This window comes from Periophthalmus magnuspinnatus, chromosome 24, assembly GCF_009829125.3.
Source record: "Periophthalmus magnuspinnatus isolate fPerMag1 chromosome 24, fPerMag1.2.pri, whole genome shotgun sequence".
NCBI classification, from domain to species: domain Eukaryota; kingdom Metazoa; phylum Chordata; class Actinopteri; order Gobiiformes; family Gobiidae; genus Periophthalmus; species Periophthalmus magnuspinnatus.
In genome coordinates, this window is record NC_047149.1 from 17,816,139 (window position 1) to 17,828,676 (window position 12,538).

At 36.2% G+C, this 12,538-nt stretch overlaps 2 protein-coding genes across 3 annotated transcripts in view; both read right to left on the reverse strand.

The window, feature by feature from the left end:
- pex7 (peroxisomal biogenesis factor 7) overlaps nt 1-171 on the reverse strand; it is a 38,293-nt gene extending 38,122 nt beyond the window's left edge. For both annotated transcript variants that reach the window (XM_055232272.1, XM_033990826.2), the window contains exon 1: nt 38-171. The gene's annotated coding sequence lies outside the window, so the exon portion shown is untranslated. The remainder of the gene's footprint in view (nt 1-37) is intronic.
- A 1,380-nt stretch (nt 172-1,551) lies between these two features.
- On the reverse strand, nt 1,552-12,297 carry slc35f6 (solute carrier family 35 member F6). The gene is made up of 7 exons (XM_033991208.2): nt 12,288-12,297; nt 6,330-6,493; nt 4,881-4,956; nt 4,581-4,752; nt 3,695-3,910; nt 3,456-3,566; nt 1,552-2,975 (listed from the first exon to the last, which is right to left on the reverse strand). Exons 2-7 carry the CDS (start codon nt 6,404-6,406, stop codon nt 2,497-2,499), a joined length of 1,131 nt encoding a protein of 376 aa, XP_033847099.1. The 5' UTR covers nt 6,407-6,493; nt 12,288-12,297; the 3' UTR covers nt 1,552-2,496.
- Between the last annotated feature and the right edge of the window lie 241 nt (nt 12,298-12,538).

A 12,538-nucleotide genomic window follows, 5' to 3' on the forward strand; every position in this document is an offset into this window, starting at 1 on the left:
TTGTAGACGAAAAGACAAGATCATATTGTCACTTTACCAGAAAGGCAGGATTGTTCTTAGAAATGAGATGAAATGTCAAATCCGTAACACAACTGCATTAGATACATCTTTAATTTGTTGTTTTAAATGTCTATTTGCAGATTATACACCCTGACATTTTACATTCGTAACCACTTCCGTGTTTTGGTCAGCTGACCTAGGAGACGGCCTGTGATTGGATGTAGGTACCCGAAGCCTCCACTGGAGGGAGACACTGGCCCTGTTTCAAAAAGTAGGCTTAGGCCAGGTTTAGGACAAACTGTATTAGGCAAAATTGACTCTTGAGAGCTTTAAACCATGTTAGAATGTTACCTCATCAGAAACATACACAATGTTTTGTTTTGACTTATTCAGACATGTTTGAGTAATTGTTTATGTTTAGCCTATCTACATCTCCAAAGCTCAAAATGCTCTGTTCCACCTTGTGTTGTCATGAAGCAGTTGTTTTCAAGTTAACAGTTAGCTTTTACCTTTTGCTCAGTAGATATTGGTATTTCCAAGGCTGAAATTATCCAAATGATTTTAGTGAAGGTGTATGGATTTTACAAACACAGTGGAGCAATTTCTGTACTGCCACATGACATCACAAGGTGGTACTGTGTTTTCTGTTTGAGAGAAGAACTCAGCCTAAATATTCAGGGTTTGTGTGTCAAACATGTGTGAATGAAACTAAATAAAACTCCAGATATGTTTTTAATGTGGAAACAACAGTAAAACATAACAGTGTAATATGAGCCTGTTAACAAGAATTTCATTATTTGACTTGCAGTCATTCAAACTTATTTCACTCAAATGGCTAACAAGCCTGATCTTTTATCTTCTTCTGCACTAAAGTGTGTTGGAAAGTGCAAATCATTTGATTCATGGATCATTCTTTATTCAACTTAATTCATGTTCACTTTTCAACATCAACATGGTAATTAGCTAATTAGATTTCAATTCTTTAAATTTTTTAACTTTTTAATCATATTTCAATGTTTGTTTGTTTTTTTGTTTTTTTTTATCTAAGTAGGCTGCAGTAGACCTTTAAAGTAATATTATTTGAATCTTCATTCTAAAAAAAGGATAAACTGATTAAACAACATGCTCCTCCATATTTATTAACCTCATCTACAGTCACATGACTTCCTGTCCCTCTAAGATGGAAGTCTCAATGAATCCTCTTTTATGGGATCTTTTTTTTTTTTTTTTTTTTTTTAACTCTGCTCCAAACTTTTTTAGTGAAAAAAAAACCTGTGTTGTTCATCTCAGGGGAGATTAACCCAGAGTTAATTGAAGTTCCTTTTTGAAAGTACAATCAAGAGAAAGAATATCACATCTTATACTGAGAGCAAAATATAGTCATTTTAAAGTATTGCATTTGACAAAATGAAATTAAAAATGTTTTCAAGAGATAAAAGATCTGGAGGTGGATTGCCTCTAATATCTTCCTATAACATTGACGTCACTCATTCAGTGGAACAAAAGACTCATTACTAGAAAGTAGTCAGGATGTATTTAATCCCAGTTCCCTTTTAAGATGTACCACTGATCATTTACGTACATACAAAAGTTCATAAAACAGTATGTACAGAGATATACATTAGATACAATCCTAACACATTACAGGGCACAGAAACCTGTCTGTGGCAGTGAATTGGCAGATAGTGCACATCATATTAAACTAAAACAATTAAAAAGTAAAACAGTATGCGTGACCTTTTTTATACATTACTTTGTATGCAGTTACAGAGTCTGTGATTATGATTTTGCCACCTGCGGCTTGAGTACACACTTTGCATGTAGGCAATTGAAAAATTATGTATATAAGTAAAGTTATAATAGAGAATTCAATGCCCTACAACAAGGTTAATTCATTTAAATCTATGTTGGGATCTTGTCAGTTATTTGAGTTTGGACATTGTAGTTTAAAAAGGTCAAGATGCTACAGACTCACAGTTGGTAAAAACATTAAAAATAATAACAATAATAATAATCCCATCAGTTCCTGTTGACTTCCTTGGGATAAAATTGATTGTAAGTTGATGCAAATCATTTGTCCTTAATTTACAATGTATGATTTACATGTATGAATTTTGCCTTAAAGTTACCATCTGTAAGTTTCCCTCACCAGGCCTTTGTTCAGGCTCATCGGTGAGCTCTGCTCTTCCTCTGTCAAACCAAAGCAGCAATTTACATAACATCTAGTGGTGATATGTGAGAATGCAACATCGCCAGGTCAGGTAGTCTAATTATGGGTTGTAGCTTTAATGCCCTTACAAGTGTAAATCTAGTCAAGTAGTGTTTGGAGTAGTTGGATAAATGATTTTACAGAAATAAGTAAAGACAATGCAGCATGCAATCTTAAAGCCCCCAAATTAAAACTTAAAAAATCTAATTTATGAATACAAATACAGATAACATTGACATGATGTGTCATCTCTGTGGAAAATATCATAGAAGTTCATTGATAAAAACTTAGCTCTGGTCCCTTACATCTCCATTTAGCAGCCTTTCCCTTTCTTCTTCACTGGTCTGCTCCTCTTCTCCAGCGAGTGAAGCACAACATGGTATTCTGGCCATTATGGGGCGGTGCAGTCCATTGTACAAAGCTGTGCCCAGAAGAAGCACCAGAAAGCCTAGCACCTGTAGTCCGTGGAAGTGCTCCCACCCCAGTGCTAAGCTAACCGCCCAAATGACTAAAGTACGGAGGCTGTCCAGGACCATTCTTGTAGTGGCACTTATTTCTTTGGTGACGCTGATACCCGCAAAGTTGAAGAAAGCGATGCTGACCGTGTTTCCGAGCAGAGCCAAGATGATGAGGGGCTTGTGTCCGATTTGGCAAAAGGCATCCAGGGCGTCTTCCAAAACTTGACGAGGATTGCCCGAAAAGCTCCCAACAGGAATGAAATACATGGGAATGAGCAGGATAGACAGCACAAAGAAGCCAAAAAACCCTGAAACATATGAAGAGAATATTAGAAAGAATGCTATAATTTAGAGTGAAAACATTTTGCCACTCATCCAAGTGGCTTATTCAGTTCTGGTCAGATTGCTGGTGGACCCTGCCTTATATCTGTCTGAAGGGATGAGCTTTTGTTTACAGTTTCTTTTTCTTAGCTAGGTCTACTGAGCTACACGAAGTGTGAACTGAGGCATATTTTGCCTAATTGTTCAGGCCTCTGCTTTCATAGCAAGGCAATGTCCAATAGCAATGTGGCTGAATTGAAGAAGCTCCTTGGATGAGCAGCGAGACATCTTCAGCCAAAAAACATTTTGTCCAGTTGACAGAATATTTCTTTTGCTATGGATCATACCGTACAAGTGAGGGATTACACAGACAGGGTTCTGATATGGCAATAAATCAGCACAATACATTATATCTATAGTATATTCAAAGTATAAATAGTGTAAATAAAATGAAAATGAGATTGTACCTTCAGTGCCCACAGCTCTCAGTGGGTGTACATCATGTTTGTAGACAAATTTTTCTTCTAAAACCATTTGAACAGCAGCTATAATTTGAGCCATGATAATCAACAGGTCACCTGGTCAAAAACAGGAAGAAACAAAGCGACAGGTAAATAAACTATTGTATTAACAAGCAGAGGGACTTTACTGTTAACATGAATCTTTTTTCGACATGCAATTATTAAATTACATGATTATTCTTCACCTGTGATAACATCGCTGAGTTTGTGCGAATCATCCCTGTTGCCACTGACAAAATCGGCAAGCCCCACAATGACCAGACCTAATATGGTGATGAGGATCCCAACCCACTGACTCGTAACCAGCTTCCTGCCCAAAAATGCCACTGACAGCAGCCCGGTGAAGATGATCACAGCTCCCCGGAGCATCTGGAAACTGGACGCACTCGTCATGTTCAGAGCTGAAAGATAGTAATCCGTTATTTAAAGGTGTAAAATGTTCACTGTAGGTATGGGGAATACAGTGGTCCTTCGTTTATCGTGGGGGTTACGTTCTAATAATAACCCTCAACGGGTGAAATCCACGACGTAGTCAGCTTTATTTCTTACAATTATTATATATGTTTTAAGGCACGAAGGTCATTGATTGACAATGGTCTACAGTCCCTTGGCCAATCAAGACGCAGAACACAATGTGTGTTTATCGGCTATAAAAAAAGTATGCAGAATTGCACAAAAAAAATTGTGAAACATCGAAGCCACGAAAGATGAATCGCGTTATAGTGAGGGACAACTGTAGTAGAATATGCAAAAGGTTAGTTAATTCAACATAAATGTGTAATATATACATTTTCTGGTGGTCTACCACCTGGTTGTCTTTTTTGAAATATTATTCCTTTGCCTGGTATGTTACAAAGTATGGCATTAGGTATCACAATAGGAGTGCATATTTTTCCAAAGTTTTTAGCAATTCAAAAAAACACTTCTAGTTACTGAAAGCAATAATATATACATAAAGGCCAGCAGTTAGTGGACTTCTGCTATGTAATTATGTCACACCATAAAATACAATGTTCAATGTTTTTCATTACTTTTTTGGTAAAGATATTGTTGGGGTTATGTTATACTTACCCACATACATGATGGAGGTGGCGGTCATATCACACATGGCTGGAGGGAAAAAGAGCAGAGGGTTGAAGCTCTGGCCTGGGTTCATCTGAGAAATGGGTCTGCGCCGGTCCTGACACAGGAGCAGGTAGAACACGGCCAGACAGCAGAACTCTCCCAGAAACATACCCACTGCCTACACAAGACAAGGGAGACAATCTGCAGGTTATAATAATATCTATTATCTTTAAACAAAAACAAAGTCTGACAAGCCATCATAATCTTAATCACCAGACAAAATGACAAAGGTTTTTTATGCAATACCTGTAAAAATGGATGAGAAAAACTGTGTAGTTCAGCATTTTTTCCACAACCCTTTGCTTCAAACATGTCCGCCCACCTGAAAAAGACATGACAGAAAAATGTGTGCTTAACATATTTTAGAAAGTTATAATGGAAAATACATATATACACAAAACTAGTTATATAAAACCAGTTACAAATGCAAATACAAAAAATGCTTTCACTTTCTCTTGTATTAATAACATGGAATTAACATTTCTTTTTTTTTTTAATTTCTTTGCAAAATGAACCAAGTTCTGTAAATTCTATATGCAATTTTAAAGTCACATTTTTATTTTTATTTTACTGAAGTGCTTATCATTGCATAATTGCATTGGCTTTTATAGACAGTGGTCATGTGAGCCTGTCTGACTCAGAACACTGTTTAAGGGAATGTGCATTTAAAAGTGATGAATCAGCCTCTTCAAAATCACTCAGGAAACTCAAGTAGACTTCTACAAGCACAACTGGATTTAGATGTCCAGCCAATGAGAAACTCTACCTGATTTTGTATAGAGGAACAAGACACAACTTGTACACTCTGACTCACCAGTGCATGTTGCATTTTAAAGTCATTTGAACTTTCAGTTAGACAAACCTCAAGGACTAGGAAACTCTGACATATCAGATTATTGCAGAAGTTAATCAGCTGAATATCAGATTTTACAGCTGTGACGGTGCACTTTAGAGGATGTGGAAGGCAAAAATTTAAATATTTTAAAAACGGTGGCATGCAATGTAAGAAGTGTCATTGTTAGCTGACCACAGAAACAATGTACACAATATTTTAGATGATATCTGGAGAATATGAAGATTTGTAATATGTTTGGCCAAGAAATGTAAGCAAAATACAAGAGTAATGGTGAAAAGCTGTGTAAAAATTAAGAAAGTTGTCTCACATGAAGTGACTTATGCACACAGTTGTGTTACTGCAGTTTCATAAGGTGTATTACCTTGTGTTTCTAGGTGTTGTTTAACTGTAGTAAATGGTGGGATTTGGAGAAATGGTCTTTTTGATATCTCAGTTCTGAAAAGTGTAATTCCTGACAACAAAGGCATTGACTGGAAGAGGCTGCAGAGCTTTCTTGCAGTGATACACTATCTTTAGAATATTTGGGTTGAGATAAGGATTCTTGTTATCTTATTTTCTCTTGAGGAATACCTATCAGACTCTCCTTTAAACCGCCTAAAAGGTACTAGTCTATTGTGCTGCCACTGCCAACGTGTAGCTATATCAATGTGGCTAGTGCTAATGTCCGTGTAACAACTTTGTAACAACCTAAAAACAGTAAATGCATGTTGAATAAGACATAGATTCACTTCTAAAATCAATGCTGGACAATGGCCACGAGTACACATGAAACCCATTTAAGCTAACAACAAAGGCATGACTCTCAAACAGATGTAAACACGTTGAGAAAAAATACTTACTTCGCCGATAAAGTGTTGATAGAGCCGGTTGTTAGCATAAGTCCGGCTAAAAACAGTTGGTAGTTTGTCCAGGCCATGGTTAAAAGTCAGAGTGGGACAAAGGGAGAAGACAGGAGCCGATCCCGGGTGTTTTTGTGAGCTCTGACCCAGGATTGTGCTTAGATTTTGGGGTACTCTCTGCTGTAAATACCACATGACCGCCCGGAGTCAGCTGACTCTGCGTATTGCGTCATCACGGTGCGTAAAAGGCGCGCTGCTTTTTATTTATTATTATTATTATTATTATTATTATTATTATTATTATTATTATTATTATTATTATTATTATTATTATTATTATTATTATTATTTTATTTTTTTTTTGCTTTGTTGTTTGTTTACTTGTTGTTGTTGTTTTAATGGCTGGAGCAAGGGGAAAAATATTCATAAAATAAACATAAAAATCTGGGGAAAAAAATACAATTAAAACATTTAAATGATTAGTTATTTTCTGGGTGTTATTCCTTGTATTTTAAACTATAATCCAAACTTCTCAGAATATGTTGACTAAAGACTCAAAACTGATTGCTTCATTCATATTGATTGGAGAAAATTAATGCATTTTCAAAGATAACCAGCAGAGGGCACCAATAGACAAGATTATGTAGCCTTTAATAAACACCAAGGTTTGACAAAAGATTTGTGAAAGCACATTCGCAGTCAAAATCAAGATACCTAGAGAGATCCTGGCTATAATAATAAATAATTTTCGAACTTGCAACACAGTAGCTCAAATAAATTGCATGTAAAAATAATTAAATAGCCTGTGATTTACAAATATGGCATAACATCAAAATCTGGCCAATGCAGCAAGTGGACTTAAACAGCCACTGTATTTCAGTCTATATTGTAGTGAGTAGTAATATTTGAGTATGAAGAGGGTTGGACTATGTGTGAAGTGTCCATGGGAACCAGCTACAGCTCAACTGGATCAGAGGCAATGAAAAGGTTAACAGAGTAAAGGTGACATGTCTGGTTCAAGCCTAAGGATAATTTGGTTCATCTCCAGCACTGATGAAAATGCAACATGCAATGCAACTGTACTTGTATAACTTATAGAAGAAATTTTGTTCTGACAGTGTCATTTTTATTCTGACTGAGTTTGATTTGATAACTTAAAGATGCACTATGCAGCTTCCTGGTGGGGGTCTTCCAGCTGTTTATTATTATTATTTACTTAATTATTTCTCTTTAGTCTGCCATTAAACATATCTGTGAAGCAATGATTTTACTACGGTATGGGCGTCATTTTAAATAGCCAAAAGCTCTCAGTCAAACCACTTTTTAACAATAACAACCAGTGTAACAAGTCCCAGTGTAGAGCGCTTAATGGAAAGTATGCTATTGTAAATTTAAATCAGTCACTGAGAACAGCCCTGGTTTATTTAGAGCCATCGTTATTTTGATTGAGTGGAAAACTTGCAAATCCCCCATGAATTTGTCATTGTCTGAGTCTGGACTTGGACCTGGTTTGGATTCCTGTTTCCCAAGTATCTCCTTCCATGGAGCAGATCCTCCTCTGAGCCTGGTGCCGTCTTTGAGGAGCAGAATAATTCATGATGGGGCTATGGTGTACACAGATCAGACCCCCTGACATCGCCCTGTTACGTAACACACTTCAAAGATCACCTGCTGACAAATGTAATTAGTTATTAAAATCACTGGGCAATAATCTTATTACTGGAGTGCTTACGTGGCTCTTTCATCGTCCTCAAACAGAGACCAGATTAAACATATATGACAGGGCTTATAATTGCATAATCAAAGCAGATACGAGGATACAAGATTTAATCATTTAAAAGTGTCACCTTTAAACCGACATGCATTTTAATGACGACGTTCTTGAAGAGGTGGCTTTAAAGTCATATGTCAATGTTTGCAGGAGAAAATGCAATATCATGCTTAAAGGTGCACTAAGAAACTTTTATGGTGGTGTGGGACAATCAATATCCTTCTTGTTTCCATGGAGATGTTATTGCTTTTCTGGAAATGTCATGCAATATCACACTAAACAATTTGCATTTAGTAATTTACAGGTATTTTCATTGCCCCAAAACATGCATTCTTACTGTGAGCAGGGTCACCTCTCCGCAGACCTTTATCGTAACCTGGTGGGGTCAAGTTAAATGCCATATGGAACATTTCAGGCTAAGCAGTAACATCTCAGTGAAAAATAAGACACAAGTGATCTAAACTCTCCATCAAAAACAGTGACACATTGAACCTTTAATATTGGTGTCATGCTGGAGAAACATGAATAAAATAAAACAGTTGCACAAATAAAAGTGTGATTTGTTTGAAACGCAGTATATGACTTCAATTTGAGTACTTTATCTTATTGTTCACGTCAAATTAGCATTCAATTTTCATTCAGAAAGATCAATACAACTTGAAATGAAAGTGAATAACTAATAATGTCACTATTATTTGAAATATTTGCGTTTCTTCTCAGAGTAATCATCGCACTACTCATAAAATTTCTGTACATATTGTGCATAGACAAATAGGTCGATGGATTTTGGTGTCGTGCGTCACACTAACAGCCGGTGTCAGTGAAGAAACAGCATTTAACCTCATTAACTCTGAGTTTAAGCTCCAGTAAGTCTACTCTCCAGCCTGACCACCACAATCAGGCTAATTGACTTTCTTTACATGAACCCCTCTGTGTCAACAATATCACCACGCTCATGTTTTTCATACTTATATTGTGCGTTGTGTCTAGGAATAAGTGAATCAGAATACTCCTATTGGTAAAAATGTCCTCATATCTGCTGATTATTTTCTATTTCTAATGTAAATACAGATGTAATGAAGCCAAAGGAGGGATGTACGTTTACACGAGCGTCATAAAAAGTACAACAGATTTTGGAATAGTTTTAACAAAAAGAACTTGGAACTCCACATGCAAATGATTTCTATTTTGTTTTTCAAATATTGATACTGATATCAGCAAATATCCATTTTGGGTCACAACAGCTAGATAAACATTGGTATTGGCTGAGCAAAGCGGACCAATAGAGGATACTTTAATACTTTCACATAGCTCTGTGGTGTTTTCATAGTTTTCTGTGAAGCACTGTGTTTTTGTTGTTGTGCTATAAAAGACTTTATGCACAGCAGCACACTAGCTAGAAAACATAAAAATAAATAACCTATTAACATTTTTAAAAGATTACCCAATTATTTTATATGTACAGTACTTCAGTTTTAATATTTCTATTTATTATTTGTTTTAATGGCCTATTTATTATGCCTCAAAAGCATTAAGTATTAAGGCACAAACATGCCTCTTTCTAAACACAGCAGTGTCGTCAGGTGAACTATTCATTTTATTTGTGTAGTTTTCTGCATGTTGTCAGTGACATCCACCTACAGCTCCCTCTCCACCGCCTCATCTTTAAACATTTATTCATGTTAGCATGACTCAGCAAAAACCTCAGACTAAAACTGGACAGGAAGTAGTGACGCTAACAGTGAGGTTACTGGGTGCTCCTCTCATATGATGGTCATATCACTGTATAATATGAACATTACCTGAGCCCTGTCTGTCAATGACCCTGGAATCACCATAACCTTTGTCTTATCCTGAACACTCTTTACAGTGGAGTTTATACTCCACATACGTCATAGAGGGTTACTATTTGTCCCTCTCATTTAGGCACTAGTCCTCTTTTCTTTCATAACTGCATGTACTCTTTATATCACAATGAAACAGAAGAGCTCATGAACTGCTTGTGGAAAACATATCCAAATAAGTAGAGTAAATTGGGCACTTAATCGTGTAGAGTCCAGGACCAGTCTACTGTTGCTGGTTACAAAACACCATTATATGATACTTGACTAAAGAGCAAAGCTCTTCTGTCCTGTCTCTCATTGTAAACATGTAAATGAGACGACCACAGAGCACACTACATAGTCAAATATTAACATTAAGAGTAGCAGGTCTTTAAACCATGGACCACTTCACTTTTGGGCAAAATAATCAACTATGATGTAACTAAACACAGAATATCATTGACCAAGGACATCCTGGTTTCATTTATTCACAGTTTAACTATTAAAAATATTCTGAAAACACCTATGAGTTGTACAAAACTAGTGGTGGATGAAGTAGTCAATGTTGTTACTTAAGTAAAAGTACAGATACATTGGTAAAAAAGTTACTTAAGTAAAAGTAAAAGTATCACATGAAAAAAGTAAAAGTATTTAAGTGCCCATTTTAAAATGTACTTTAAGAGTGAAAAGTACAAGTATTTCAAGTGTTAAATATAGTGATACTGATTAAAAAATATATACATATTTTGGTCAACTATAGTAATAAAAATCATACAAATATTTATTTTTGTTTGCTCAAAGCTGAAGCTCGATGTCTTGAAAACTTTAGTGAGGATGTTACTACGAACATGATAAAAATAACCCTTCAAATCATATGAAAAATACTTTTTACTTTTCAGTCCTGTTCAAAAAATATAGTGTAGTATAAAGTACATATACCTGCTCTCAAATGTAGTGAAGGAAAAGTCAAACAGTACAATAACTCACTGCATGTACTTTCCCTTCCAACACTGTACAGGTCCATGTAGGACTCACTTGAACAAATTGTAAGTTATGCCATACTTTATTGTAACAAATATTTTTTTTCTCATGCAAAATTGAATCACTTTTTAGTTTTCCCGTTCTCTGTCAGAATCCAATATAATAATGCTGAGAGCCTCAGTTATTTCCTTTACTTATGATGATTCATTCATCTAACTCCAATTTACTCTTAACATGATTAGCTTTGACTATTTCACCGATTCATTTTTCTCTGTATTGCATAGTCTGCTTATTTCTATCATGGAGTAACATTTGTCTGAGCAGAATAACAGTAATTATCAATATGTGACCTCTGGAGTCCATCTTGGTAACTCAGTAAAGGTCTGATATAATCACACTCAATGTAAAAAAGTAAATGTATCCCACTTAAACTTTTCAAAGGTCTGCACAGGTGACAAAGGAATGGCTAATATCAAAGCAAATTTGCACTCATTAGTGAATGTGTATGAAAGAAAGAGTATCTGCATATTTGAAACTCAGTGTTTGTGTGTGTGAATAATTTGGTATGGAAGTGTGTGTGAGCTGAATGTTTTTTAGAAATGTCGTATTTGAATGTGAGATGTGTATGTGGGATGTATTTGATATATGTATCATAGATTTACAAGTTTCTCATCCATCTACATCAAACTTATTTTTACTAAACATCAGCCTGTCCAGGGACTACAGGTGGAAATTAGTATTTATGCTATAACCTGGCACCAGATATCTCCTGTTTTCTAAGGTCAATGTAATGTTGTACACTGTCCCTGTTTCAAATAAAAGCACCAAACCATACCATACCATACCAAACATGGACCTTGGACGAACAATCTCACCTCACTATAGCTTTAGAGCCGAGCAAACTGTCCCTTTTATTCACATCAAACCCTTATTTGCAAGTGTGCCTATAAATGTGATTATAATTTGTTTCATATGACACGTGTGAGTTGGAGCAGATCTCTTTTACGATCAGAAAGTGACGGTAACTTCCCGACTTCCCGACACAGACATGACACTCATTCTTTCCATTACTACTGGAAGTCACAGTTTAAAAGAACATTTGGCTCCGACTCTTGCAGGTTTGACTTACAGCTGGCTCCGAAATACTCCAAAACACATGTGCACTGTTGTGTGTCTAGACCATTGTTCAAGACACTGACTTTTTGAAGATAAGGGTAAATGGAAAATGGGCGCTAAAAGTACTTTACATCAAGGAATCGCACCGCCAAGCTTTATGTCAGTAGCTCTGACCGCTCCCTATCGAGAGTGGGATTCGAACCACTAACCTTCCGACTTGGCTTGCGTTGATGAATATGTTAAAGCTTCACAACACAACCTTACTAGTGTAGGGTCCGCCACCTGCCTGTTTCCATGGCGATACTATTATTTACCTTGGCTTGGAACCATTTGTGGTGGTGTATTTGCAAGCAACTGACACCACCAGGTCAAGTTACAGGTCAAATCCGTGGAGAGGTGTCAGAAAAGTCGCAGAGTGCACCTTTCCGGTCTCCTTAGAAACAGAATGCAGGAGTTAAGTAGTTAGTTTGTGTTTATAATGAGTCATAAAAGTTCATAATTCAATCTTATACAGCTCA